The sequence below is a fragment of the Aphelocoma coerulescens genome, chromosome 10 (genome assembly GCF_041296385.1).
Source record: "Aphelocoma coerulescens isolate FSJ_1873_10779 chromosome 10, UR_Acoe_1.0, whole genome shotgun sequence".
Lineage (NCBI taxonomy): Eukaryota > Metazoa > Chordata > Aves > Passeriformes > Corvidae > Aphelocoma > Aphelocoma coerulescens.
This window is the reverse complement of record NC_091024.1, coordinates 12,012,549-12,038,181: the sequence shown is the minus strand read 5'-3', so window position 1 is coordinate 12,038,181 and position 25,633 is coordinate 12,012,549. Positions and strand designations below refer to the sequence as shown.

At 56.4% G+C, this 25,633-nt stretch overlaps 3 protein-coding genes across 3 annotated transcripts; 2 read left to right on the top strand and 1 right to left on the bottom strand.

Annotated features, from left to right (window-relative positions):
* Positions 1-2,127: 2,127 nt before the first annotated feature.
* FEM1B (fem-1 homolog B) lies at positions 2,128-7,725 on the bottom strand. Its single transcript, XM_069025674.1, has 2 exons — positions 7,368-7,725; positions 2,128-5,121 (listed from the first exon to the last, which is right to left on the bottom strand). The coding sequence occupies exons 1-2, from the start codon at positions 7,613-7,615 to the stop codon at positions 3,486-3,488; spliced, it is 1,884 nt and encodes a 627-aa protein (XP_068881775.1). The 5' UTR covers positions 7,616-7,725; the 3' UTR covers positions 2,128-3,485.
* Positions 7,726-10,153: 2,428 nt separating this feature from the next.
* CLN6 (CLN6 transmembrane ER protein) lies at positions 10,154-16,566 on the top strand. The gene is made up of 7 exons (XM_069025531.1): positions 10,154-10,335; positions 11,285-11,399; positions 11,944-12,042; positions 13,504-13,692; positions 13,806-13,861; positions 14,679-14,801; positions 16,170-16,566. The coding sequence occupies exons 1-7, from the start codon at positions 10,253-10,255 to the stop codon at positions 16,456-16,458; spliced, it is 954 nt and encodes a 317-aa protein (XP_068881632.1). The 5' UTR covers positions 10,154-10,252; the 3' UTR covers positions 16,459-16,566.
* A 1,514-nt stretch (positions 16,567-18,080) lies between these two features.
* CALML4 (calmodulin like 4) lies at positions 18,081-21,321 on the top strand. Its single transcript, XM_069025806.1, has 5 exons — positions 18,081-18,162; positions 18,281-18,311; positions 19,658-19,798; positions 20,369-20,557; positions 21,005-21,321. The coding sequence occupies exons 1-5, from the start codon at positions 18,160-18,162 to the stop codon at positions 21,100-21,102; spliced, it is 462 nt and encodes a 153-aa protein (XP_068881907.1). The 5' UTR covers positions 18,081-18,159; the 3' UTR covers positions 21,103-21,321.
* The last annotated feature ends 4,312 nt before the right edge of the window (positions 21,322-25,633 follow it).

Here is a 25,633-nt window from a genome sequence, read left to right as displayed (position 1 = left end):
TACTATATATGTATATAAACAATATATACTTATATATGCCTTATATACATGTATTGTGTGTTCATGTGTTCTCTCTCTATATACGTATACACTACATACATATATATATACACCTGTGTATATATGTATATTATGTATATGTGTATATATACATTTATCAGATGACGCATTAGGTTGTGAGTACATGCATGTGTCTACATATATATATACATAAAATTCTCACATACCTATAAAATTATAATATATATCTATATATACATAAATGACAGTTTGTGGAGTGTCTATATGCTTGTGTGTGAAGGTGCATCTACACGGGCGCACACACGTTTATATATATTTTTAGATATTTATATGCATTTATAGATATTATGTGTATATGTATATGTATATGTATATGTATATGTATATGTATATGTATATGTATATGTATATGAGTCAAAGCCAGCATTTCAAGCCTTCCAGTGACCACAGCGGATGCTGTGCTGGGAGCACTCTGGGTATTTTTATATATGTGTGTGTGTGTATATATATATATATTTTATATATACATGAGATATATATAACTCCCTGTAATAAATATAATTGTAGCTGTTTTATATATATGTGCACACGCATAGATGTATTTTATATGTATATATTTATAGACATATGTCTACACCCACACTCATATATGCATATACATTTTATATAGATTTTATATTTTTTAATTTATATATTTATAGAAAATATAAAATATTACATATATATTAAGATATATTATATATTTAATGTAAATTTTTATCTAAAATATCTATAAATATAAAATATTTATATATTTTATTTCTATATTTTTATATATGTATATATATTTATATATGTCTCATATATATGCATATATATAATATATATGTGTATATATATAAAATATATGTGTGTGCATATATATACATATATATCTTTTATGGATTTGTAATATATATCTAGATATAATTTTAATATGTGAATATTAAATATAAATATAAATTTATATGCTATATTATATATAGCATATATATATATATGCTATATATAGCATATGCTATGTATATCCTATATATAATAGAATATAAATGGATTTATATTTAATTCCCACCCTCCTTGCCCACTCCCAGTGCCCGGCGCCCATCCCGCGCCGTGCCGAGGCCGCACCTCTCCCTACGGATCCCTGGGAACAGTGCAGGACACAATTCCCACATTTCTGTGGAGCTCAGGATGCACCTGCCCCACCTCCCGTTCGCCTGCTCAGATATTCCCGAGGAAGCAGTGGGAATGCTGGATTTCCAGGCACGTCAGGACCTTGGGAGCCCTGGCAGCAGCGAGGGCGGGGTTTGAACACGGCTGTCCCCAGCCCCCGGGTGGCTCTGTCCCTCTGGATCCCTCGGGACAGCGGGATCGGGATTCCAAGGCCTGGCTCAGCTCCCAGCCCGGCCTGGGCTCAGCTGGGCCGGGTTTATTTCTGCCTCTCCCGGAGCTCTCCCAGCACTGATCCCACTCCATCAACAACATCCCAACCCCGGGCACCACCCGGCTCCTCCCGGCACGGGGACCTCGCTCCGTGCTTTTCCCAGGGAAAACAGCACCTGGAGGCTCCAAGGAATTTCATCAGGAGCTTTAAGTAACAGTGAGCAAGGGCAACCTCACAATGCTTGGAAAGAAAATTCCAGATCATGGAGAAGGTCCCGGGATTCCAAAGGCTGGGATGGACTTTGCTGCATCCACAGGTATTCCCTCTCCTTTGCCAAGAGCTTTTGGTGGCACAGGGAAGGTGGCAGGACAGCATTCCATGACATCAGGCAGCAGGAATTCATTGGGAAGCAGGTAACAACGAGGGACACACCTTTCCCATCAGCTGCTCTGCCCACAGCACTTCCTCTTGGAAGTGCTTGGGAATCAACTGCCAGGAATTTCACTGCTGCTTTGGAATCCTCTCCTCAGGAAAATGACACCTTCCACTCTCCCAGACTGCTCCGACCTGGCCTTGGACAACTCCAGGGATGCGGCAGCCACAGCTTCTCAGGAGAACCTGATCCTAAACCTGATCCTAAAGCTTCTCCCTTGAAGGAGACAGCACCCAGCGCTCAGCCCTGCAAAAGAATCAGGAATTCCAAGCAAATTCCACATTCAATGTTTATTTCTTTGTCATACAAATAGAAACGTGTGCCCAAATCTCGCCTGAAAGTTCTACCCAGATTGTTTTTAAAAAACCCCTACGGAACATTCGTTCATCCTGACGGTTAAAAAGCTGCGTGGGAAAGGAACAGAGGTTTCAGGAGCCTGTCCCAACAAGTGACATTTTCCTCTCGGAGCATCTGCCACTTCTCCCAAAGTTCTCAAGCAACAACGTTCCCGTACAATCACTCGCTCATCAGCAAAGAGGTTGATGAGAGGAGAATTTCATAAAAATCAGTTTTAAGAAGAGATTTTCCTACTGGAAGGAGTAAAAACCATGAAAAATCCTCGAGTCCAATTCAGGGAGGCACAGACTCCAATGCTTCTTGGAAAAGCCAGGTTCAAGGAAGACTCTCTTTGGCGACAGACTGCTCCGTTAGGAAGATCCAGCATCTGGAATCCAAGAGTGCAGTTGGACAGACTTTGAGTCAAAGAAAGGTGCGTGTTGAGCGTTGAAACAACAGAAAAAAACCCAAGTTAAAAGCAGTTTGAAATGTTGGGACACACACAAACACCAACTCCCTACCCAGTTTCTAGGGATCCATGCATGATGTGTGGATAGGAGCGACGGAGCTACAGAAAAACAAATGATGATTCTGGTTATTTTCGGTCAGCGTGGAAGTTTTTTGTCCATAGGCTATTCAATACTTACTGGAGCAGTGTCAGTGAAGAGCTTGGTAAGAACTGAATTCAGCCCCTCAGAGCTGCATCTCCACCTGCACTTCCTAACGGAGCGTCCCTCGCGTCCGTAGCTGCTGATAACTGCTGCTCAAAAACGGAATTCCGAATCCAAACACAACTTTTAAAACGTTACCAACATCTTCAGCATGAACTGAAAGGCATAAAAGCACGGTGAGGTATGAGAGCAACGCACTGTTCTGGGTGTGGACAACTCCACTTTTAACCAACTCCCACAGAATTCCCAATTTTTTTTTTTTTTCCCCACCTCACCGCGAGGAGTTTCAATCCAATCTGCGACTCGTGAGTATCGGACACGAAACATTCGACAGGAGTTACCTGGGGGATTCTTTTTGTGTTGTTTAGAAAACCAAGAGCTAAAAAGCGATTCTTTTAATCGGAAAAAGAAAGGACCAAAATCTCACACATCAGATTCAACGACAGGACAACGACGTGGTTTTTGCCGCCCCCGCCCTCCACCATCTCCACCCGAGAACCGCGGCCGCAGACGGAATCCAGAGGAACCCAAAACCAAAGGAATGGAGAAAAACAACTTCATGGACACGGGTGTATTCTGCTGTCGTCCCGGGATAGCACCACCACAAAAGGTTGGACACGGCCTAGTGGAACTGGACAAACTCTTCCAGAGTCCTGGGGATCTGGTTTTGGTAGCTAATGTTGTAGATCCGCACGGCGCGGGCAGCCAGGCACTTGAGACTCAGCTTCATTTGAGTTTTAAGGAGGATTTCGGACACCCCGGTGGTACTTTTATCCAGGGGGGTCTTCTTCTGCTTGTTGGTCATGTCCGTGTGGGCGCCGGCCTCCACCAGGCTGATGATGATGGAGTGCAATGTCAAGAAGTCGCTGATGGGCCGGTGGTACTGCACGATGATGTGCAGGGGGCTGTTGCCCTCGTTGTCCACGGCGTTGACGTTGGCGCCGCAATCCAGCAGGAGCTTGGTGACCAGGGCGTTGGGGAAGCTGCACACGTCGTTGGTGTGGAAGTCGTCCACGGGCGTGCCGGAGTTGACGGCGTGGTGCAGCAGACTGGAGCCGTCGCGCGTGCGCGGGTCCAGGTGGATCAGGTTGTAGATCTGCTTGTTGATGCGGGACTGGTCCTCCTCGCTGCACTGCGTCTTGGTGGAGATGCACACCAGGTAGAGGAAGGTGAAGATGTTGCACTCATAGTTGTCCGTGGCCGTGTGGATGTCGGCGTCCGGGGTGGTTTTGATGCGGGCCATGCCCTGCTCGATCTCCAGCACGCTGCAGCGCAGGACGCTCTCGATGTCCTTGGCTTTCACAGGCTCGTTCAGGTGGATCATCTGGGAGAAGACCTGAGCGAACCTCAGCAGGTCCTTGTGGGTGTTCCTGTTGCCTTTCTGCCGCAGGTGCAGCGCGTGGAGCCAGAGCTTGATGCACTGCTCGAACTCCATGTTGTCCGCGTAGACCGCGCCGCGGTAAATGATGGGGTGGGAGACGTCGATATTGTCCGAGCCCAGGATTCTCTCCCGCACTATGAGGCCTTCCATGTGAAGGGCATCCCTGTCCTGCCTAATGGACTCTAATTCCTGAGGGGTCCTGCATTCCGACCTGTTCCCGTAAGCTTCGATTTGGGGAAGCACCTCCTTCTCGATGACGTTCTCGCTGTCGCGGTACCTCTCCAGCATGGCTAAATATAAATAGTGGTAAGTCTTCAGTATGTCATAGTTCTCCCTGTCGTTGGCAAACGAGGCCCCCAGAAGCTCCAGAGCTTCGATCCTGCTCCTCCTGTCGCAGTCGGCGTGAGCCAGCAGCAGCTCCACCACGTCGGCCTTGCAGCTCTCGGCGGCCACTTTGAGCGGCGTCATGCCGTGCCCGTTGACCATCATGGCCGCCTTCCACTTGACCAGCTCCCTGACGATCTCCAGGTGCCCGGCCTCGGCGGCGAAGTGCAGGGCGGTGGCCCCGCAGTGGGCCTTGGCGTTGGGGTCGGCGTGCTGCTCCAGGAGGTAGCGCACCACGTCCGTGTGGCCCTTGTAGGCCGCGATCATCAGGCAGGTGTTGTCGTACTTGTTGGCGATGCTGATGTTGGCGTTGTTCTCCACCAGGTACTTCACGATGTCCAGCCGGCCATCGAAGCAGGCCGCCCGCAGCGGCGTCGAGTTGGTCACCGTGGTGTGGTTGACGTTGGCGCCATGGCTCACCAGCAGCTTGACCACCTCGAAGTGGCCGGCCCCGGCCGCGCACCACAGCGCGGTGGCCCCGTCGATGACGAAGCTGGGAACGGGAGAACAAGGACAGGGGATTAGGGAATTTTGCTCTTCCAAAAGCATCCCACACCCAGCCACCAACAGGTATTTTACAGCCTGCCCGTTCCTGGGTTTCAAGGAACTCGCCGGGATCGGCACGGCCAAGGAATGAGGCTGGCGGAGCACACGGAGCTCCTGAGGGAAGGAGCGGTGGAAGTTGGAGCTTCAAAGCAGCCAAAGGGTTTGGCCACCTTGAAGATCCCATTTACAAACTCCAGCCTCAGCTTAGGGAGGCCTGGGAAGAAGAGTTCTAAAATTATCACTTCAGTGCCACAAAGTGACATGTTAAAGGCCAACAGAAAGCTTAAAATGGGTATTTTGACACAAAAAAACCCCCAGATTTATACACCAGCAACAGCCCTGGCAGCAAAACTGGCTTCAAAATTTCTGATCACCTCCCCTGTTCCCTCTCCCTGAGTTGCAGATCTGCCAGCGCTTCCGTGTTCGAGATCCCGCGCCGGGAACCGGCCTGGCAGCCTGGTGACACAAATAGAACCTCAGGAAGAAAATAAACCCTAGAAAAGCAGAAGTTCTGAGCTGGGCTGTTCCACAGATCTGTGTCACACGGCGGCCTCGCAGACAAAGGGGAAATAAGGGGACAGATCCCTCCTTTTAAGCTGATTTCATTCCTCAACCCAGTGCACAAAATAAAGGATTTGTCCTTCCCATTCCCTGTTTTTTGAAGGATTTTATGAAGAAACAGGCAGTGCTCATACACCCTCAAGGCACGCCCCAAACACACAGAAAGACAAATATTTCCATGTGCCCAAACAGCCACGTTCCCCAGAGTTAAAATATCATAAAAGTTCACCTTAAATTTCACTTTCACAGTGCTTTTTAATCAGTTGGTGAAGTTCTTGTACCAAAACAGCAACAGCTGTGGCTGTTTGCAAATCCAACACCTCCAGAGGCTCTTTAAGATCGCGGAGAGAACTCCAAGTAAGAAGTTCCTGATTTTCGTAAATGATCCCACTACAATGTTTCCGCATTAAAGCGGTGGGAGAGTCAGGAGAGAGGATTTGTTAACGAGCACGAGGTGATTTGTTGGTGTGCTGAGGTTCCAAGCAAAAAGCCCAAAGGCGAGGAGCTGCTGAGCCACCTTATCTGAGGCACAACCATCCCTGGGGATCACACGAGCTCTCCTCTCCTCCTCTCCAGTGCATCCATTGTGCCTCAGACAACTCCTCCTTTCATCTGTGCCAGGCACGGCCTCTGGAAAACTCACCCCCACCCCAGCCAGGCAAACATCCAGCGGCAGAGCATGTGCTGCCTTTCCTCCAGCTGCATTCGGGGCAAAGCTCACCCCAGGAATTCTCAACCCGCTTCTGCTCGGGAAAAAAATTAACAGCTGGGAGGGAAAAGGAAGGAATAAAAATCAAACCACCCAGGGAAGGGGTTCTGCATGTAAAAATGTGTGAGAACCCCTCCCCGATGCCACTGTCACCTGCAGCAGCAAAAATGTCCCAGAAAAGCCACTCTGGCCCAGCAGAGCCTCTCTGGGCTGTGGTGAATATTATCCTGTCCACAGCTTCAGGTGGGGAATTCCTAAATGGAAAAGGCTTGTAAAGCGTCAGGTGGGATCTCCAACCACACGGGCATTTTTATCACAAAATCACCAAACTGTGACCTCATTGTGGTCTCCGACACCCACGCAATGTTCAGGTGTGGATGTCACGAATTCACTTCTAAAAACAGCAGAAAGGAAGGCCTCCCCTCTGTGCCTGGGAAAATCAGGGAACAGATCCTCCTGGAAATCTGCTGAGGCCCAGGGAGGGCAGGGAAGTGGTCAGAGATCATGGAATAGCCGGGGTCACAGAATACAGAGCTGGAAGGGACCCACAAGGACCATCAGGTCACGGAATACTCTGAGTTGGGAAGAACCCACAAGGGTCCATCAAGTCAGTGAATAGTCCGAGTTGGAAGAGATGCACAAGGTCCACCAAGTCACAGAAGAGCCTGAGTTGAAAGAGGGACACAAGCCCCACCAAGTCCCAGAACGCTGAGCTGGAAGGACCCCGCAAGGACCATCAGGTCACGGAATACTCTGAGCTGGAGAGGGCTCCCAAGCCCCACCAAGCCCCAGAGCAGCGCGAGCCGCAAGAGGCCCACACGGCCCTCCCAGCCCCGCTCTCCCGGAGCGGGCTCCCCTCAGCCCAGGCCCTGCCCGCCCCGCCGTGGCCGCGCCCGGGGCTGTCCCGGCCGGGCCGCACGTACCCGTCGAAGCGGACGGTGCCGGTCTGCTGCGTGTGGACGCGGTAGTGCTCGAGCAGCAGCCGCACCACCTTGGCGTGCCCGTTGCGGGCGGCGATGATGAGCGGCGTGGAGCGCTGCCCGCCGTGCTGGCTCACGTAGCCCAGCAGGTACTTGATGTCGCTCTCGGAGCGGTTCAGCAGCAGCGCGGCCAAGGTGAGCACGCGGCCCTCGCTGGCCGCCTTGTACACGTACCCCGCCAGCCCCTCCATGGCCGCCTCCGCCTCCGCGCGGCCCCGCCGCCCGCAACGGCCCCGCTCGGGCCGGCCCGGCTCTGCCCCGGCCCGCTCCGTCCTGGCGCGGCGCCCCGCGGGGCGCACATGCGGCCGCCCCGGGGCCAGCCGCCCCCCGCGCCGCGCCGGCCCCGGCGGGAGCGCAGCCGCGGCCCGGCAGAAGGCGCGGCCCCCCCCGCCCGGAGCGCGGGCCCGGCCGGCACCGCCGCGCTCCGCCCCGGAACCGCTCCGCAGCGCCGCGATCCCACAGCGGGGCCGCCCGGCAACAGCGGCCGAGCGCGGCCGTTCCGGGGCTCGCGGTGACGGGATCCCAAAAATAGCGAGGCTGGAAAAGCGCTCCAGAGCATGGAGGCCAAGGCAGCACCGCCAGGACACCGCCGAGGCCAAGGCAGCACCGCCAGGACACCGCCGAGCCTGTCCCCAAGCGCCACAGCGAGCAACAAAACACAGTAACACAGACAACTGCTAGGCCGCACATGTCACCGCCTCAGCTTTTAATCCGCATTTCCACTGCACGATCACTGAGGTTGGAAAAGACCTCCAAGGCTATCGAGTCCAAATGTGTCAATCCCCACCTTGTCACCAGCCCAGAGCACTGAGTGCCACATCCAGGCCTTCCTAAGACACCTCCAGGCACGGGAACTCTAAACCTCCTTGGGCAGCCCCTGCCAAGGCCTGGCCACCCTTTCCATGGAGAAACTCCTCCTGATGTCCAACCTAAATCCATCGTGAACCTCAGCTGGTGCAGTTTAAGAAAATGTCTTCTAATCCCATCCCCTGTTCCCTGGGAGCAGAGCTTGACCCTCCCTGGCTGCCCCCTCCTGTCAGGAAGGTGTGGAGAGCGAGGGTGGGGTGCGTTGGGTTGGGCTGGAATTTATTCAACTGGATTGGGCTGGGCCGGGCTGGGCTCAGCTGGACTGGGTCGGGCTGAGCTGGCTGGGCAGGGTTTAGTTGGGCTGGGTTGGTTGGGTTGGGCTGGCTTTGGTTCGGTTTGGGTTTTTCAAGCCAGACCAGCAGTTCCCATCACCTCGCCCATGCCCTCACCCCACCCAGCCCATGGTGCCCGTCCCCAGCACACGCAGGACCCTCATCTCTGGTTTTGAGGACACCATCACCTTGTCACACACCTGTCACCTCCACCCCCTGCTGGGCCACCTTCCCTGGCTGCTGGCAGCCCTTCCGGAGGTGCCCCACGCCGGGATGGCCACACAAGCCACCGGCAGTAAGGGGACACCGCCCTGGGCCCCGTCTGCCGCCCCATTGTCCTGTGGGGGATCCGGTCTCAGCCCCATTAATTGTTAATTTGGAGTCCTGCAACCGGAGCCGCAGCTCTTTGTGGGATGTGCATTATTCATGGAGCAGCAGCCAGAGCCCAGGGGACACGAGGGGACACGAGGCAGGCTGTGGTCAGCCCTGGCTCCCAGGATCAGCTGTTCAGAGCCACGTACCCGTGTCAAGCACAGGGTGACAAGCAGGGTCCTGGTAAGATTAAGTGGAACCTGGCTCCGTTATCTCGATGATCTCCTCCACTTTCCAGGGATACCTTTCCCAGGTGCCACCCGTGTTCCGCTGCCACTGCTCCTCGTGAGGGACCAAAATCTCAGTTCTGCTTCTTCTGGGAGCCCCCTCAGCTCCGGTGGGACCAGCTCCCGGAATTCCAGGCCACAGTTCCTCAGTGGAAGGCTGAGGCACAGCTCCCAGTGATTGTCCTGTTACCATTCCATGTCACACTGTGCACATCCAAGGGAACGGGGACAGGGAGTGGTCACACAGAGCTCCCATCCCAGGGATGCTGGAGCCTCCGTGCCCAAACCAAGCCCTCGAGCTGCCCAGGAGCCAAAGGGGTTTGGTGCCTCCAACCTTCTTTACTTGAGGGCGGTGAGGCCCTGGCCGTGGCTGCCACATCCCTGCACGTGTCCAAGGCCAGGCTGGATGGGGCTTGGAGCACCCTGGGGTAGTCCTGGGGGAATGTCACTGCCCATGGCAGGATGCAGCTCCCGATTCAGACCCAAAAATCCCAGGGAGCACAAATTTAGTCCCGAAAGGTGTAAATCCCTCCCTGCCTCCCACTTCCCCTGCCTGTGAGCCACCCCAGCCGGATGGATTTATCCAGCCAAAACCGGGAACAGGGAACAGAGAAGGGCCCCACTGTCCATGCGCCTTGTGCCGTGATCCAGGGACACGGAAACTCGGGAAAAGCAGCGTTCGCTCGCGGCTACCAGCCAGATCCACGGGGAGCTCCACTCCTCATTCCCACTGCACGGAACGCCCTGAGCGTTCCCTGCCAGCCTCTCCCCGCTCTGATCCCAGTCCCGGGACGGGGCCGCGCATCAGAGCCGGGGGCTCCGCAGGCCCGGCACACGCGGGGTTAAAGGCACGCCGCCGCTCTCCCGGCGCCGGGCGCGGCGGGGCCGGGCCGGGCCGCGGAGCGGGAGCGCTGCGGGGAGCGGGGCCCGCGCTGCCCCCGCCCCGGGGCGGGCCCGGGGCCGCCCCCGCGCAGCCGCCGCTGCTCCGCGGGCCGGGCCGGGAGCGGGGAGCGGCACCGGCGGCGCCGCCGACACCGGGACAGGCAGCGGCAGCGGCTCCGGGAGCGGGGCCGGAGCCCCGGCCGGGCTCATGCAGGGCTCGGCGCGGCGCCGGCCGTTCCCGGCCGCGGCCCCGGGGTCCCCCCCGCCCGCCGGGCCGCTCTACCCGGGCAGGTGAGCGCGGCCGGGGCTCGGGGGGGCTGGGAACGGGAAAATCCGCCCCTCATTCCCTGCGGATCCTCACCCCATCCATCCCCCCGGCTCACCCTGCCCCGCGGCCGCAGGACAGCCCAGCCCCATCCCGGGTACCACCGCGGCCGATTGCGGCGGGGTCCGGGGCATCCCCAGGGTCGGAGTCCCACAAGGTTCCCCCACTCGGCTTTGTCCAGGACATCCCGGCTTACCTGGGTTGTTCCAGCCGATCCAGGGTTTGACAGCCCCTTCCAGGGAGCCGCAGCATTCCCAGCTCACCCAGGGTACCCCATCCTCACCCTCCAGCTCTCAGGGTTCATTGAACCGTCCCAGAATGGTTTGGGGTGGAAGGGACCCTAAAGATCCTCTCGTTCCATGGGCAGGGACACCTTCCATGGCCTTTGGACCATGGCTCAGGCAGCCCAAGCCCGAGGCTCATCCCGCTGATCCCGTTCTGGTCTCAGCACCAGGAGAGCGATCGATCCGCTTTACCTGGAGGGACGGGAAGGTGCTGGAGAGGTATTTCATGGAAAGGCTCCAGCGGGGTTGGATCCGGCCTCTGCAGAGGCAGAGGATGTTCGGTGCAGGAGCTGAAGGTGATGGTGCATCCTGAGCATCCCGGTGCTGGAATTCCACCGGGCATGGCTGCATTTTTAGCACTCAGCTCAACTCCTGGGAGTTGGGATTTTGCTTCATCATGCAAAAGTTAAAAATAGTTGCACTTCGTTCAGCACTTTTCACCTTGCTGAAGAGACCAGGAAGAGTCTTCCCACAGGGACGGGTCAGGGATGGCAACAGCTCCGTGCTCCTCTGTCCTGCCTGCTCCTCAGCTTGGTTATCCCGCAGATCCCAGAGCCAGGGAAGCACAGGATAACAGCTCTGCCTCCTCCCAGAGCTGCTCCACGGCTTCGTGTCCCTCTGTCCCCTCCAGGCACGGGGCAGTGAAGGCCGAGGACACCTTCAAGACGTCCCCGTTCCACCTGGACCTGTGGTTCTACTTCACCCTGCAGAACTGGGTGCTGGATTTCGGGCGCCCCATTGCCATGGTGAGTGAGGGCACAGGGCCAGGCGGTCCCCAGGGCTGTCCCTGTCCTGGAGGAGCTGGGACCCTGTTCTGGTGTCACTGGGGCCGAGCCAGCCCCAGTCTCCCAGGAATCCTGTTCCCTGTTGTCTCTCCACACCTTTGTTTTCACACCGAAAGGGACCTGGGAGGCTCCTCCTGCTCTTCCCTGTTCCTTGCCTGGATCCCGGAGCTTGGGGCTGCAGCTTCCAGCTGGAGCAGGCAGAAGTGACTGTTCCATTTAAATGGAATTTCTCTAGCTGGAAGCCAGCAGGAGGTTCAGGAAGATCCACAGCTGCAGGATCCCAAATGCCTTCCTTGGCCCCACAGCTTCCCAGCACCAGGCAGGGATAGGAGTGAAAACTTCCAGAGGGTGGTTTTTGGGAAGTTTGCTCCAAGAAGAGCTGCCCAGCTTGGTCCCTACCAGGCCCCTGCAATTCAGCTGACCATTCCCAAGCAATCCAGATGTTCTCCCTCTCCCTGTCCCTCACCCATAATCATGGATGTCCTGCTCTTCCCTCTCTCCTCAGATTATCCTCCCTCTGGAATGGTTTCCTCTGAACAAGCCCAGTGCTGGGGATTATTTCCACATGGCTTACAACGTTATCACACCCTTCCTGCTGCTGAAGGTAACCCTGGGAATGTTCAGGCCTTTCCCATTCCCAGTTTTGCAAAGATTCTGAGGTTTTTAGGATGTTGCTTATTTCCAAACTCCTGCCAGCGAGGAGGAATTCCCTGCTCCGGGAAGGATTTGTGATGCCACCTTTTAAAGAGCACCTGGACACCCCTCAATTTCCTGCATATCCAAAGCAAATCATTCCCCCCTGGAATTCTGGCTCCAGGAGGAGTCAGAGCCCTTCTCCCAAATGATATTTTTAGGACAACATCCATCCTTGGCTTCAAAGACAGCTGGAAGTAGAGTGGATTTTCTAAATTGTTCAGGGCTTAATTACACTTGGTCTTTGACACTGGAATTGTGTCTGGAGCTGGAATTTATCTGGCTCCAGCTGCCAGCCTCTGGATCCCATAAACCATTCATGAGGTTAAGTTCTGTCAGATCGTTAGGAACCCTTCCCTGTGAAACACTTAGGAGAAAGCAATTATAAATATATTTTAACCCTCATTAGCTGGGAATTGAATTATGGCCTGAGACAGAAACAATTCTCTCCCGAGATTCTGGGAGACTTTAAACGCTGCTGGAAAAATGGGAATATCCAGGATGTGGGAGCTGGCCCTTCCCAGGCGATTTCTGCAGGCTGGGGGCTCCGTTTGCTGCCTGGGAGCTCAGCACCGAGGGCTCATCCACAGAAGAATTCCAGTGGTTATTTGGGATGCGTTTCCCTGGATGTGTCCCACCCTCCAGGACCTTGTGCTCTCCTTGGCCTCCGGTGACGTCCGTGCCACAGTCACGGGGAAAGGGAAAGTTAAGCCTCAAAATTAAACACAAATAAGGAGCTTTTCCCTGCCTGGGGAGGGCTGCAAAGCTGATTTAGGGACGGGGGGGGCCTGGCTGATCCCGGTGCTGGGACAATCCCAAACCGCTGGAGCTGGGATCTGGTTGAGAGAGCTTCCCTGCTTTGCAGGCTGAGTGTGGAGCTGCTTCGTGGAATTCCTGCTCCTGTTGCAAGGCTTGTCCCAGGCCCTGAGCCAGCCTGGGATGGGGCAGGGAGAGCCCAGCACTGGAGGTGATGCCCAAAAAGTGGCCCCAGCTGGTTTTGTGGCACCCAGCTCCTCCTGGCTGTGGGGTCAAACACAGCTCGTCCCATAGGAGCTGAATGCCATTCCCTCGGGAAGAAAGTGAAAAGAGCTCCAAAACGTTCACTTGGAGAATCCCGGAGTGTCCGGAAGGGGAGGGAAGCGTGAGGACAGAGTGTGCTGGAGGCTCTCCTGCCACTGGAGGGCACATCCAACCTTCCGATCCTCTCCAGAGCTGGGAAAGTCACGGCCTTTCCTCCCTCATTTATGGGTTTTGCTCATTTATGATCAAAAAACTGCTCTGAGTGCTCTGGCAGAGGCACCAAAGCCCCAAAACTCGGCTGCCGTGTCCCCGCTGCCCCCTCCAGCCGCTCACCCCCTCCCTGTGCCTCCAGCTCATCGAGAGGTCCCCCAAAACCCTGCCCAGGTCCATGGTCTACGTCAGCATCATCACCTTCGTGATGGGCGCCAGCATCCATCTGGTGGGAGACTCGGTGAACCACCGGCTCATCTTCAGCGGGTACCAGCACCACCTGTCCGTCAGGGAGAACCCCATCATCAGGAACCTCAAGCCTGAGACCCTGGTAAGAGGCTGGGCTGGGCTGGGCTGGGCTGGGCTGGGAGGATACAGCTGCTGAAAGGTGGGATCCTCGTGCTCGTTGCTAACCCCACGTTTAACCCCTGTGCCGTGCTGCAGATCGACTCCTTCGAGCTGCTCTACTACTACGACGAGTATTTGGGGCACTCCATGTGGTGAGTGATTCCCAGCAAGTCCAGAGGGCCTGGGGTGGCGCAGGGGGAAGGGCAGAGCAGGGCTTAAAGGGGGGAAAAACAGGAGCCAAAGCTGGCTGGGGATAAAGTTCCGCTGGCCAGGGGGATTAGAGTGGATCTGGGCCCTGGAAAATCCCCTCTGGTCAGGGATATTTCTGGGATGGGGCAGCTGTAGGGCCAGAGAACAGCTGGTCCTTCCAGGGGGTGTCCAGGTGGAGAGAAGGTTCCTCTGGCTGTCACCACCCCCAGCTGTGCCCCAAACACCCCGAGACCCCAGGAAGGCCTGGCTGCGCCTTGATCCGCTGCCAGGAAATCCCGGGGCTGCTCAGGGCACAGGGAAGCCTCTCCCCCTCAGGCTCTCCTGGCTGCCTTGCTGTTCCTCGAGTGCTGTGAGGGAGAAACCCCGTTGTTCTAAAGGAAAAAAGGGCTCGGGGGGGTTTTGCTCCATGTCCTGCTGTCCTGCAGGACCCAGCACGGGGCTCCCAGAGCTGGGGAAGGGAACAACTGGAATTGTTCAGGGTAGCACTGGAGCCCAGAATTTGCCCTGATCAGCAAACTGGGGCTTTTCCTGCCGGACCCTGGGAGTTCTCCTGATCTGCAGGAGCACTGGGAGCAGCCAGGACAAAGCCAGCCCTCAGCAGGCCCTTTGTGTCTCAGAGCATGAGATTCCCCTGCTGCTCCATCCCCAGATGACTCCCCAGGCTCAGCACAGGAGCTGCTCTGGGTGTGGGTTGGATTTGGGGCGAGTTCAACCCCATTCCAGGCTCCTCCCAGCGCTGGGAATTGTTGATCCTTGCAGGTACATCCCGTTTTTCCTGATCCTGTTCATCTATTTCACCGGCTGCTTCACCCCTGTGGCGGAGCAGAGCAGGATGCCCGTGGCTGCCATGCTCCTCATGGGGCCCAGCAGCCTCTACTACTGGTGAGTGGCTCCTGTCCCCTCTGCGTGAGGAGGGAACCCCCCAGGGACAGCCAGGAGTATCCTGGGAATACCGCCAGGAGTATCCTGGGAATACCCCCAGGAGAGCTTCTCCATTCCCCGGGGTTCCCCAGGGCTCTGCAGGGCTGGAAAATCAAATTAAACCTCATGGAAATTTGTAGCCACTTCAATCTCTGGAAGCTGGGACAGCACCAGGGCCACCCAGGACAGCGTCTGGGCCACCCAGGACAACCCCAGGGCCACCCAGGACAGCGTCAGGGCCACCCAGGACAACCCCAGGGCCACCCAGGACAGTGCCAGGGCCACCCAGAACAACCCCAGAGCCACCCAGGACAATCCCAGGGCCACCCAGGACAACCCCAGGGCCACCCAGGACAATCCAGGGCCACCCAGCCGGATTCCTGTCCATGTCTGGGGGTTCCTGCAGCCACAGGAACCCCCTGCCGTTGCTGGCCCCGCTGCAGTGCCGGCTCTGCTCTCGGGCCATTCCGTGGCGATTTTGGGGTGGTCCCCAGGTGCCTGCAGTGCTCCCACTTGTCCCAGCGGGTCGGGGGCAGTGGAGACGCCCCTGGCAGCTCCCCGGGGGTGCTCAGGCACTGCCTCCTCTCTCTGCCGTGGCCTCAGGAATGAGGCTGATCCAGTTCCTATTTCCAGCAGCCTCTACCCCCTGCTGAGGCAGCTTTCCCACAGGAAAGTCCTTTGGGACAGAATCAGCCAGGTGATTTGGTCAGCTCCCCTGCACTTCCTTTGGATGGATCAGGGTGGATCTCTGTGGGGTTGGAGAGCCAGGAGTGCAATTCCTCCTTCCCCTGCTGCCTCCCAGGCAGGGCAGAGCAAGGGGGAATTCCCCACTCCGGGAAGGATTTGTGATGCTGCTTTTTAAAGAGCACCTGGACACACCCCAGCTTCCTGCATATCCAAAGCAAATCCCTTCCCCCTGGAATTCTGGCTCCAGGAGTCAGAGCCCTTCTCCCAAACGATATTTTTAGGACAACATCCATCCTTGGCTTCAAAGACAGCTGGAAGTGGAGTGGATTTTCCATTCCCCAGCAGTGGATTTGGGGCTAAATGAGCACAAGATCCCCGAATTGGAGCCCGAATCTGGCTCTGCCTTGGAGCATCCCAGCCACAAACTGAGCCCAGCAGCTTCTCCCGTCTGGGAATGCTTCCCTGTATCCATGCTCTTCCCAAGGCCACAGCTCAGGTGTTCAGTTCCTGATAAGGAATGTGAAAATAAATCAGGGAGAGGAAGCAGCACAGCTTTGTCGGGATGAGGAGCAGATCCCAGGGAAGCTGGGAATGCTGCTCTCCCTGCTCCCCAGGGTCACCAGAGGTGCTTTTCCTCGGCAGGTACCTGGTGACAGAGGGCCAGATCTTCATCCTCTACATCTTCACCTTCTTCGCCATGATGGCTTTGGTGATGCACCAGAAGCGGAAGGGGCTGGTGCTGGACAGCAACGGGCTCTTCCTCTTCTACTCCTTCATCATCGCCCTGCTCCTCATCGCGGGCTGGGTGGGGTGGCTCTGGAACGACAAAATCCTCAGGAAGAAATACCCCGGTGTGATCTACATCCCCGAGCCCTGGGCCTTCTACACGCTGCACATGAGCAACCTCCACGCGGCCAGGGAGAGCTTCTGAGTTTTGATATTTGAGAGGGATTTGGAAAGGGGAGGGGAGGGGGGCAATAGAACTCTAGTTTTTCTAATGTAGATTGATGTATTTCGAATAAATTCCTGACCAGCGGTAGCTGCTGTGTCATGACTCCGGGCCACGGACGGGGTTCCCCAAAAAAACGGAGTTAATTTAACACGGTGGCTTTCCCTGGATTTGCCCTCCCGATTCCACAGCCCAGCTCCGCGCTGGACTTCCTCAGGTCACCAAATCCCTCCTCGCTCCCGCTGAGTCCCGACATTCCCATCATCATCCCAGCCTGGAATGGGAGTGGTTTCCCGGCACGGAGCCGGAGCTGCTCCTCCTCCCACGCTGCTCCCGGAGGAGCAGCCACGGGCAGGGATCCGCGCTCGGAGCTGCTCCCTGCAGCCCAGGGAGCCTCGCGGGGCTGGTCCCGCGCTGCCCCGCACAGGAACGGGGTAGGAGACGCCAGTTCCCCAGAAACGGCCCCAAATCCATCAGGCAGGGGCTGAATCCAGGGATCTGTGCAGCAGCACCTTCAGCTCTAGCTCAAAAGATGAGAATTCCTCAGGATTCCTCACAAACGGCCCCAAAATCCATCAGGCAGGGGCTGAACTCCAGGGGTCTCTCCACCAGCACCTTCAGCTCTCGCTCAGGGACAAATTCGCCACAAATGACCCAAAATCCATCAGGCAGGGCTGAACGCCAGGGATCTGTGCAGCAGCACCTCCTGCTCTCACAAAAGGGCCAATTCCCCACAAACGGCCCCAAAATCCATCAGGCAGGGCATGAATTTCAAGGGTCTGTGCAGCAGCACCTCCAGCTCTCGCTCAGACATGAGAATTCCTCAGAATTCCCCAAAAACGCGGCCCAAAAGGAGCATCAGATGCCTGGGCAGCTCCCCGTTCTCCAGCGGCGGGGATGGAGCTCCCGCAGCTCCCGCTGCATCCCCGGGACCCGTCAGGTCTGAACAATCCCTGTCAGAGCTGGCGTGACGCAGCCCCGGTGGGGGAAGGAGGAAAGTTCCCAGGGAAACACGGAATAAAAACGTGGGAGAAGCTCGGTGACTCACGGGAAGCGCTGGAGGGAGCAGCTCCATCCCAGCGGGTTTAGGGACCTTGGATGGTCACCGGGAAGGGTCCAGTCCGTGTGTGGCCAGTAAATATTTTGTCCGTGGGTCTGGCTGTCCACCACGCCTGGCTCCAGGTGCTTCATCCCCCTCTGGGTATTCAATCCTAATAAATAAAACCTCAGAGAGCTTTTAAACCTTCTCCACCTGTCCGTGAGTGTTTCAGGGGCACATCCGGACCTCCATCCCCTACAAACCCTCCTGAAGATCCATAAATCCCCCTCACCCTTCCCCAGAGGCCCCAGAAAATTCCAGCGGGGCTGGATTTTCCTCCTCTCCCGGCAGCAAAGCTCAGTGTGTCTCTTTGGGATTACCAAAGCTGTGCCCAAGTAGCGCGGCCCCAAACAGCCCCAAAGCCCCATCCCGAGGCTCGGGAAGATCCCTTTCCCCGGGAGGAGCAGGAGCTGCGCTGGGAGCAGCAGGCTCAGGCCCCGTAGCCATGGCAGCGGGTATTTATTACAGCCCGGCCGCCTCCGCCCGGGGCTGCCGGACTTTAGCCCTTAATCAACCGCAGAAGTGGCAGCAGCCGCCTCCGCTCCTGCCAGGAACCCTAAACCCCGCGGATCGCCCCCAAAATCATGGTGAGTGACGCGCTGCGGGCGGAGCCGACCCTTCTCTCTGCGCCCCTAAATCAGATTTTAAAGCTGTTCGGTTTTTTCTCTCTCTCCTCTCTCCTCTTTCCTCCCCTTCCTGCTCCAGGCAAAGTTTCTGTCCCAGGATCAAATTAATGGTGAGTGCGGGTTTGTCCTGGGCCGGGGGTTACTTAGCAAGATTAAGATGGTAAATGTATAAAAATGGTATTTCCCCCAAAAATGTCTCCGTCTGGGCTTGTTCTCCCTCACTCCCCCTCCTCCCGGCTCTCCCGGGATCTGCGTGCTCGGAAAACAGGGAAATTTCCCCAGTCCCACTAAAATGCTGCACCGATTGCACTGGGACCAGCAGAGAGGGACCGGCCCCTCCCAATCCCACAGGGACCGGGAGAAATTCCAGGTGCCTCATCCCAGTTCCTGGAGGGTTTTGGTGCCGTGGGAGCGGAGGAGGAGGAGGAGGAAGGAGGCGGCACAGGAGATCCAAATTCCCATCGCGACCCACCCTGGGAATGGGGATCCGCGCCGGGGGCTGGGATTGCTCCGGGAATGGCCGAAGAAAGCTGAAATAAGAGTATTATGGCAAATCTGATAATCTGCGGCTCCGCGCAGGGATTGGCGAGGGGAGGAGGAGGCGGCCGGGGCAGGGGAGGCCACGGACCCCGCGGGCACCCCCGAGGCACCCCCGGAGCATCCCCGGAGCGCCCACGGGGCACCCCCGGGCCCCGACACCCCGACAGCAGCGAGGGCAGGGGGCAGCGGGGACAAGGACGGGGGGATGGCACAGAACCAGGCTGATTTTCCCCGCTCAGCACAACTCGTCCGGCAGCGCCCAGCGGGACCAGGAGGGAGCCAGCCGGGAGCGCTGGGAGCGGGGTGGGAAGGGGCGTGAGAGCTCCCGGCCGTATCTAGGTCAGCTGCAAGCCGGGCTTTGCTGCTGGAAAAGTGGGAAGGCCGTGGGCGAGCGGGATGAGAGGGGGAGATGCGGGAGAGCTCGGCCTCCTCCAGCTCCAACATCTTCCGCCTCCAGCATCCTCCTCCTCCCTGCATCCTCCTCCTCCAGCATCCTCCTCCTCCCTGCATCCTCCTCCTTCAGCATCCTCCCCCTCCAGCATCCTCCCCCTCCAGCATCCTCCCCCTCAGTCCTCGAGGCTTTCCCTCAGCATCCCCTGTCCCTCAGCGCCCTCTCCTACCCCCTGAAGGCAGGAAAATCACTTTTCACCAACATCCTCCAGTTTCCCGATTCCCCTCCCAGCCCTGCTTCCCAAGGCTGGAGGGCCCCAATTAGCGCCGCAATTCCCAAGGCTCGGCTTTAATTGCCCCTGGCACTTGGCGGGGTCCTCCCGCCGTGCCCATCACCCTCCTGGAAAGGAGCCACCCCCGAAGCCGACATCAGATCCCGGCTGGAATCCTGCCAAGGCCGCCGGGCCGCGGGAGCGGGGCTCAATGGGATCTCACATGGCGTAACCGAGTTTCGGTTTTTAATTAGAGTTCAAGGAATGTTTTTCCCTGTACGACAAGAAGCAGAAAGGCAAGATCAAAGCCTCGGAGCTGCTGGCCGTGATGAGGTGCCTGGGAGCCAGCCCCACACCAGGGGAGGTGCAGAGACACCTGCACTTGCACAGGATCGGTGAGCCACGGGCATAGCCACCAAAAACATGGATTAAGGGTGGGAAAATGTGGGTTTTCTGGAGTCAGGATGCTCCAGGCACAGTCAGAAGGGAACATCTACCCAGAGCGGTTGGGATGTGCTAAATCCAGCCCACAGGTTAAAACAGTGCCATTAAAATCCCCAAAAAAAGTGGGAGACAAACGTATTAATATGGATTTTGAGGTTGGGAAACTGTCTGGGCCAGGCAGCAGAGGGGGGAGAGCACAGAAAGATGCTCAGCTGCAGGCCTGTCAGAAAAACTCAAAGCACAAAGTCCAAGGAATTGTGAGATTGGATGCGGGGGGGGATTAAAAATTCAGGATCCAAGTTCGGAGCACAAACTGAACGAAGTTATAAATGGGGTTTGAGGAGAAAAAACCCCAATTGTGGCGTGCCCTGAGCCAGACCAGGCGCGGGGAAAGAAAACCCCAAGGTCAGGGAGAAGAAGCCCCAGGAAAGGGAACTGGGGGGGAAGAGGAGGGGGATGCTTAATCCTGGATCTGGCCCCAAATGGAGCCATTCCCAAAGGATCTGCCCTTCCTTTTCCAGATAGGAACGCAGAGCTGGACTTCTCCACCTTCCTGAACATCATGTACAGGCAGATGAAGCAGGAGGAGCCCGAGAAGGAGATCCTGACAGCCCTGGCCATGATCGACCGGCAGAAGAGAGGGGTCATCGCCGTGCCCGAGCTCCGGGCCAAGCTCACCCGCCTGGGTGAGAAGCTTTCCGAGGAAGAAGGTATCCTGCAATTCCCACAGGAATCAAATCCATCTTCCCTTCCCTTCCCTTCCCTTCCCTTCCCTTCCCTTCCCTTCCCTTCCCTTCCCTTCCCTTCCCTTCCCTTCCCTTCCCTTCCCTTCCCTTCCCTTCCCTTCCCTTCCCTTCCCTTCCCTTCCCTTCCCTTCCCCCCCAAACCCATCCAGTTTGTCAGAGATTTGGCTCCAAGGGGCACAATAAACCCCCAAACCCATTTGGATTCGTGACTCTTTCCCCTGAGGAGCTCAAAAAGATGGGTATCTCTGCTCCAGAGAATTTTACATGGAATTAAAATCCGAGTGTTAATGGAGCCAGTTTGAAACTCTCCTGGCTGCCACCTCCTCTTGACCCCAGAGGTGATTTCTAACAAAAACATCCCAGACCTCAAATCCTGGATTTTCCATGCTGACGGTATTTTCCTGCTTTCAGTCGATGAGCTGCTGAAAGAGGCCAAAGTTGGGCCAAACGGAACCATCCGATACGAAGAATTTGTGCGCCGCATTTGCCTCCCTTTGCCCGACTACTGAAACCCAGAGTGAGATCGGCTACGAGCAGGACCCCAAAGGGTTTTATTCCTATTTTTCCCAGTTTTCAGCTGGACTCAGGAACCACCATTTGCCTTTTGAAACCTGATTTTGCCTTCATTTAGTGCTGCCACTTCCATAGGCTCTGCCACTTCCACTCCTCCCTCATTCCTGGAGAAACAAGATGTGAGCTGTTACTGGAATAAACGGAATAGAACAACACCCGTCAAGCTGGAAAAAGTTATTTTAAAAAGCATTTAAATCTTGGGCTTGTGGGAGAAGGAACTCGTGGTCGGGGTCTCCTGGTTCTCCAAGAAGTCAGCCCGACCCAGCGGGTGTTTGGTGTCCCCACACTCCGGCCTGGGTGCCAGGGACAAACAGGGCCAGGGAAATTCCCTTTCTCCACACCAGGAAAAAGCTCCCCAGCTCCAGACCAATTAAAACCCCTCTGGATCCTTACTGTTATCCCACCTGTGTCTCAGAGCCTCAGAGCAAGTCCACAAAGGGGTGTCTGGAATTCCGAGCAGGTTCTCCCTGGATTCAGCTGGGAAATTTCACAGGGATCATGGCACCAACAGCAACCTGGAAAACTCTCTGGAAGAGCCCACATTCCCAGAATCTGCTCTGGCTTCTGCTCCAGGAGCTTCTTCCTCTCCCTCCAGCCCTTTCTTAATCCTGAATCTCCTCTTTGCCCCATCAGTGAAATAATCAGGAATTAAATCCTGGCAGCCACAGTAGATCCAAGGGATTGGGAAGGAATTCTTCTGTGGGAGGGTGGGGAGGGGCTGGGCTGAAACTCCCAGAGAAGCTGTGGCTGCCCCTGGATCCCTGGAATGTCCAAGGCCAGGCTGGATGGGACTTGGAGCAGCCCCATAGTGGAATAGTGGGATAGGGGAAGGTGTCCCTGCCTATGGAATGAGATGGGATCTAAGGTCCTTCCAACCCAAATTATCCCACGATTCCGAGATTCATCCATCCCTGCGGAGCAGCTGGAACACTCCAAGGCCGCCACCCCTCAGGAATGTCACACAAAGCTGGGAAGAAATTGAAAAAACCCCAAAATGTCAGCAAATCCCAACCTTTCAAATCCATAACAGGGTCCCTGTGAGGGGAAAACAGGGATTATCCTCATGGAATATCACATGGAGGGGGGAAAGGTAGGGAAGATTAAATGACATTGCTGAACTCCACCTGAGCCATGGAAGCAGATCCAGGAATTTCAATCCTGCAGTTAAGGAAAACACCAGGTTCTGCCCGAGCTCCCGATCCAAGCCCTGATCCCAAACCCAGGGAGCTCAGACTAGGATCTATCCCCACATTCCTGGCTCCCTGAGCAGCTTCCTTCCAGGGAAAAGGAACTTTGCCCCATGGAATACTGACACCTGCCACACCCCTCAGCTCTTAATCGGCTCTTCCTGCTCCAGGGATAGGAAACATTCCAGAAAGAGCGGAAAATCGCAGTTACAAACAGCTCAGCACTCGGACACCGCTCCAGGAAAGCGGCACACCCGGATCAGAGCCGGGATCCCCAGGGAAAAGCAGGAGCAGGCAGAACCCAGAGCCGAAGGTGGGATTTCCCTGCGCGCTCTGTTGCCACCCTCAGTTAATCCCAGGGTTTAGATGAAGTTGGGAATGCAGCTCTGCTCCCACTGGGGGTTTGCTCCTGGATTCTGGAGCTCTCCCGACCCTGGATCCACCAGGAAAGGCCTGGTTTGTGGAGCTGACGGAACAAGGAATTCACGGAGAGCGTTTGTTCCCAGATTCCAACGGATCCCATCCATCCCCAGCCCCATCCCTCCCCATTCCCGGGATTTGACTCCCAAATCCTGGCGGCTGCAGGCGATGGCAGAGCGTGGCACAGGCACTGAGCAGCTCCCAGTCACTTGGGATTGCTCCAGAACGGCTCCTGCTGTGAAAACATTCCCAAAGAAAAGCTGGCAGGGAGGAGCCGCCCTTCGCACGCACTGCCGGGACAAAGCAGCGCTGTCACAACCCCAAGTCATCCCCCAAAAAAGCATTCCGGGGTCCAAAAAAACCCGGGAAAACCCCGTCTTCCCACTCCCTCCCCTTTCCCCCGTCAGGAAACACAGAACAGCCGAACGCTTTTTATTCCACCTACAGCTTTCCACAGGAACAGGAAACACTCAGACCAGGCTGGTTTGGGCTCGGCGGGGCTTTTTCCCAGTGCAGACAATCGATATTTTCACTCGGTACTTCTACACAAACTGACACTGGTGTACACCCGTAAAAGCCAGGGCCGGGGTTGGAATGCCCTATGGAAAGCCAGGAGAAAGGGCCGAAGGCAAGGGATGGCAGCTCTCGACTCACGGAATTCACGGCCACTTCTCACGTGCCGCTTCTTTACATCTCCCCCTTTGTTAACCCGGGAGCAGCGGCGCTTTAGGGGCCCACCAGCAGCCTGCCCTCGTTAGACACCTACGTTCTGTTAAAAAAGAGTAATTAAACAACACGGATAAAGCCAAATCGCTTCTGTTTAAAACGCGCTTCAAACCCTGACGCGGTCGGTTGCAACAAAGAATGAATTTTCACCACGTTCTGCTCACACTCCTGGGCCCTGCAGGTCCTCGAGAGCCCAAGGAAACCTTGGACCATCCCACCTGCGGAACCAGGGAGAGGAAGGGAAGCCTGGAGCTGCTGTTGGATCACCGTGGGAGTGGCAAGAAGGGTTCTGGTGTGGTTTAGGGGCATTTTCCAGCTTCTGAAGGATGGGAGGGGCGCTCAAAGGCACCTGCAGCCTGCTCCTGCTGCACGGACACACAGAGCTGTCCTGACAGGTGTGCACATCCCAAATGGGAGAGAATGTCCCACAAACACCCGTGTGCACATCCCAAATGGGAGAGAATGTCCCACAAACACCCGTGTGCACATCCCAAATGGGAGAGAATGTCCCACAAACACCCGTGTGCACATCCCAAACGGGAGAGAATGTCCCAGACCCTCGTGTGCACATCCCAGACAGGTGTGTGCACATCCCACATGTGTGTGCACACCCCAAACACATCTGGATCTCCCAGACACGTGTGTGAATGCCCCCCCCCCACACGTGCATGTCCCACAGAGCAGTGTCCGTGTCCCTGTGCACATCCCACAGACAGATGTGCACATCCCAGACGTGTCTACACATCCCACACGTGTGTGCGTGTCCCAGACACGTGTGAACGTTCCACAGACACCTCTGTACACATCCCACACGTCTGTGAACATCCCACACACGTGTGCGCATCCCAGAGAGATGTGCACATTCCAGACACGCTGCACACCCCGCACGTGTGCACACCCCACAGCCACATCTGTCTGTGCACACCCCACACATCTGTGCACACCCCACAGCCATGTCTGTGCACACCCCACACATCTGTGCACACCCCACAGCCATGGCTGTGCACACCCCACACCTGTTCACACCCCACAGCCATGTCCGTGCACACCCCACACGTGTGCACACCCCACAGCCATGTCTGCGCACACCCCACACATCTGGGCACACCCTACAGCCATGTCCGTGCACACCCCACACGTGTGCACACCCCACAGCCATGGCTGTCTGTGCACACCCCTCACATCTGTGCACACCCCACACATCTGTGCACACCCCACAGCCATGTCTGTGCACACCCCACACGTATGCACACCCCACACATCTGTGCACACCCCGCAGCCACGTCTGTCTGTGCACACCCCACACATCTGGGCACACCCTACAGCCATGGCCATGCACACCCCACACCTGTTCACACCCCGCAGCCATGTCCGTGCACACCCCACACGTGTGCACACCCCACAGCCATGTCTGCGCACACCCCACACATCTGGGCACACCCTACAGCCATGTCCGTGCACACCCCACACATCTGGGCACACCCTACAGCCATGGCTGTGCACACCCCACACATCTGGGCACACCCTACAGCCATGGCTGTGCACACCCCACACATCTGGGCACACCCTACAGCCATGGCTGTGCACACCCCACACATCTGGGCACACCCTACAGCCATGGCTGTGCACACCCCACACATCTGTGCACACCCCACAGCCATGGCTGTGCACACCCCACACATGTGCACACCCCACAGCCATGTCTGCGCACACCCCACACATCTGGGCACACCCTACAGCCATGGCTGTGCACACCCCACACATCTGGGCACACCCTACAGCCATGGCTGTGCACACCCCACACATCTGTGCACACCCCACAGCCATGGCTGTGCACACCCCACACATGTGCACACCCCACAGCCATGTCTGCGCACACCCCACACGTGTGCACACCCCACAGCCATGTCTGCGCACACCCCACACGTGTGCACACCCCACAGCCATGTCTGCGCACACCCCACACATCTGGGCACACCCCACACATGTGCACACCCCGCAGCCATGTCTGCGCACACCCCACACATGTGCACACCCCACAGCCATGGCTGTGCACACCCCACACGTGTGCACACCCCACAGCCATGTCTGCGCACACCCCACACATCTGGGCACACCCCACACGTGTGCACAC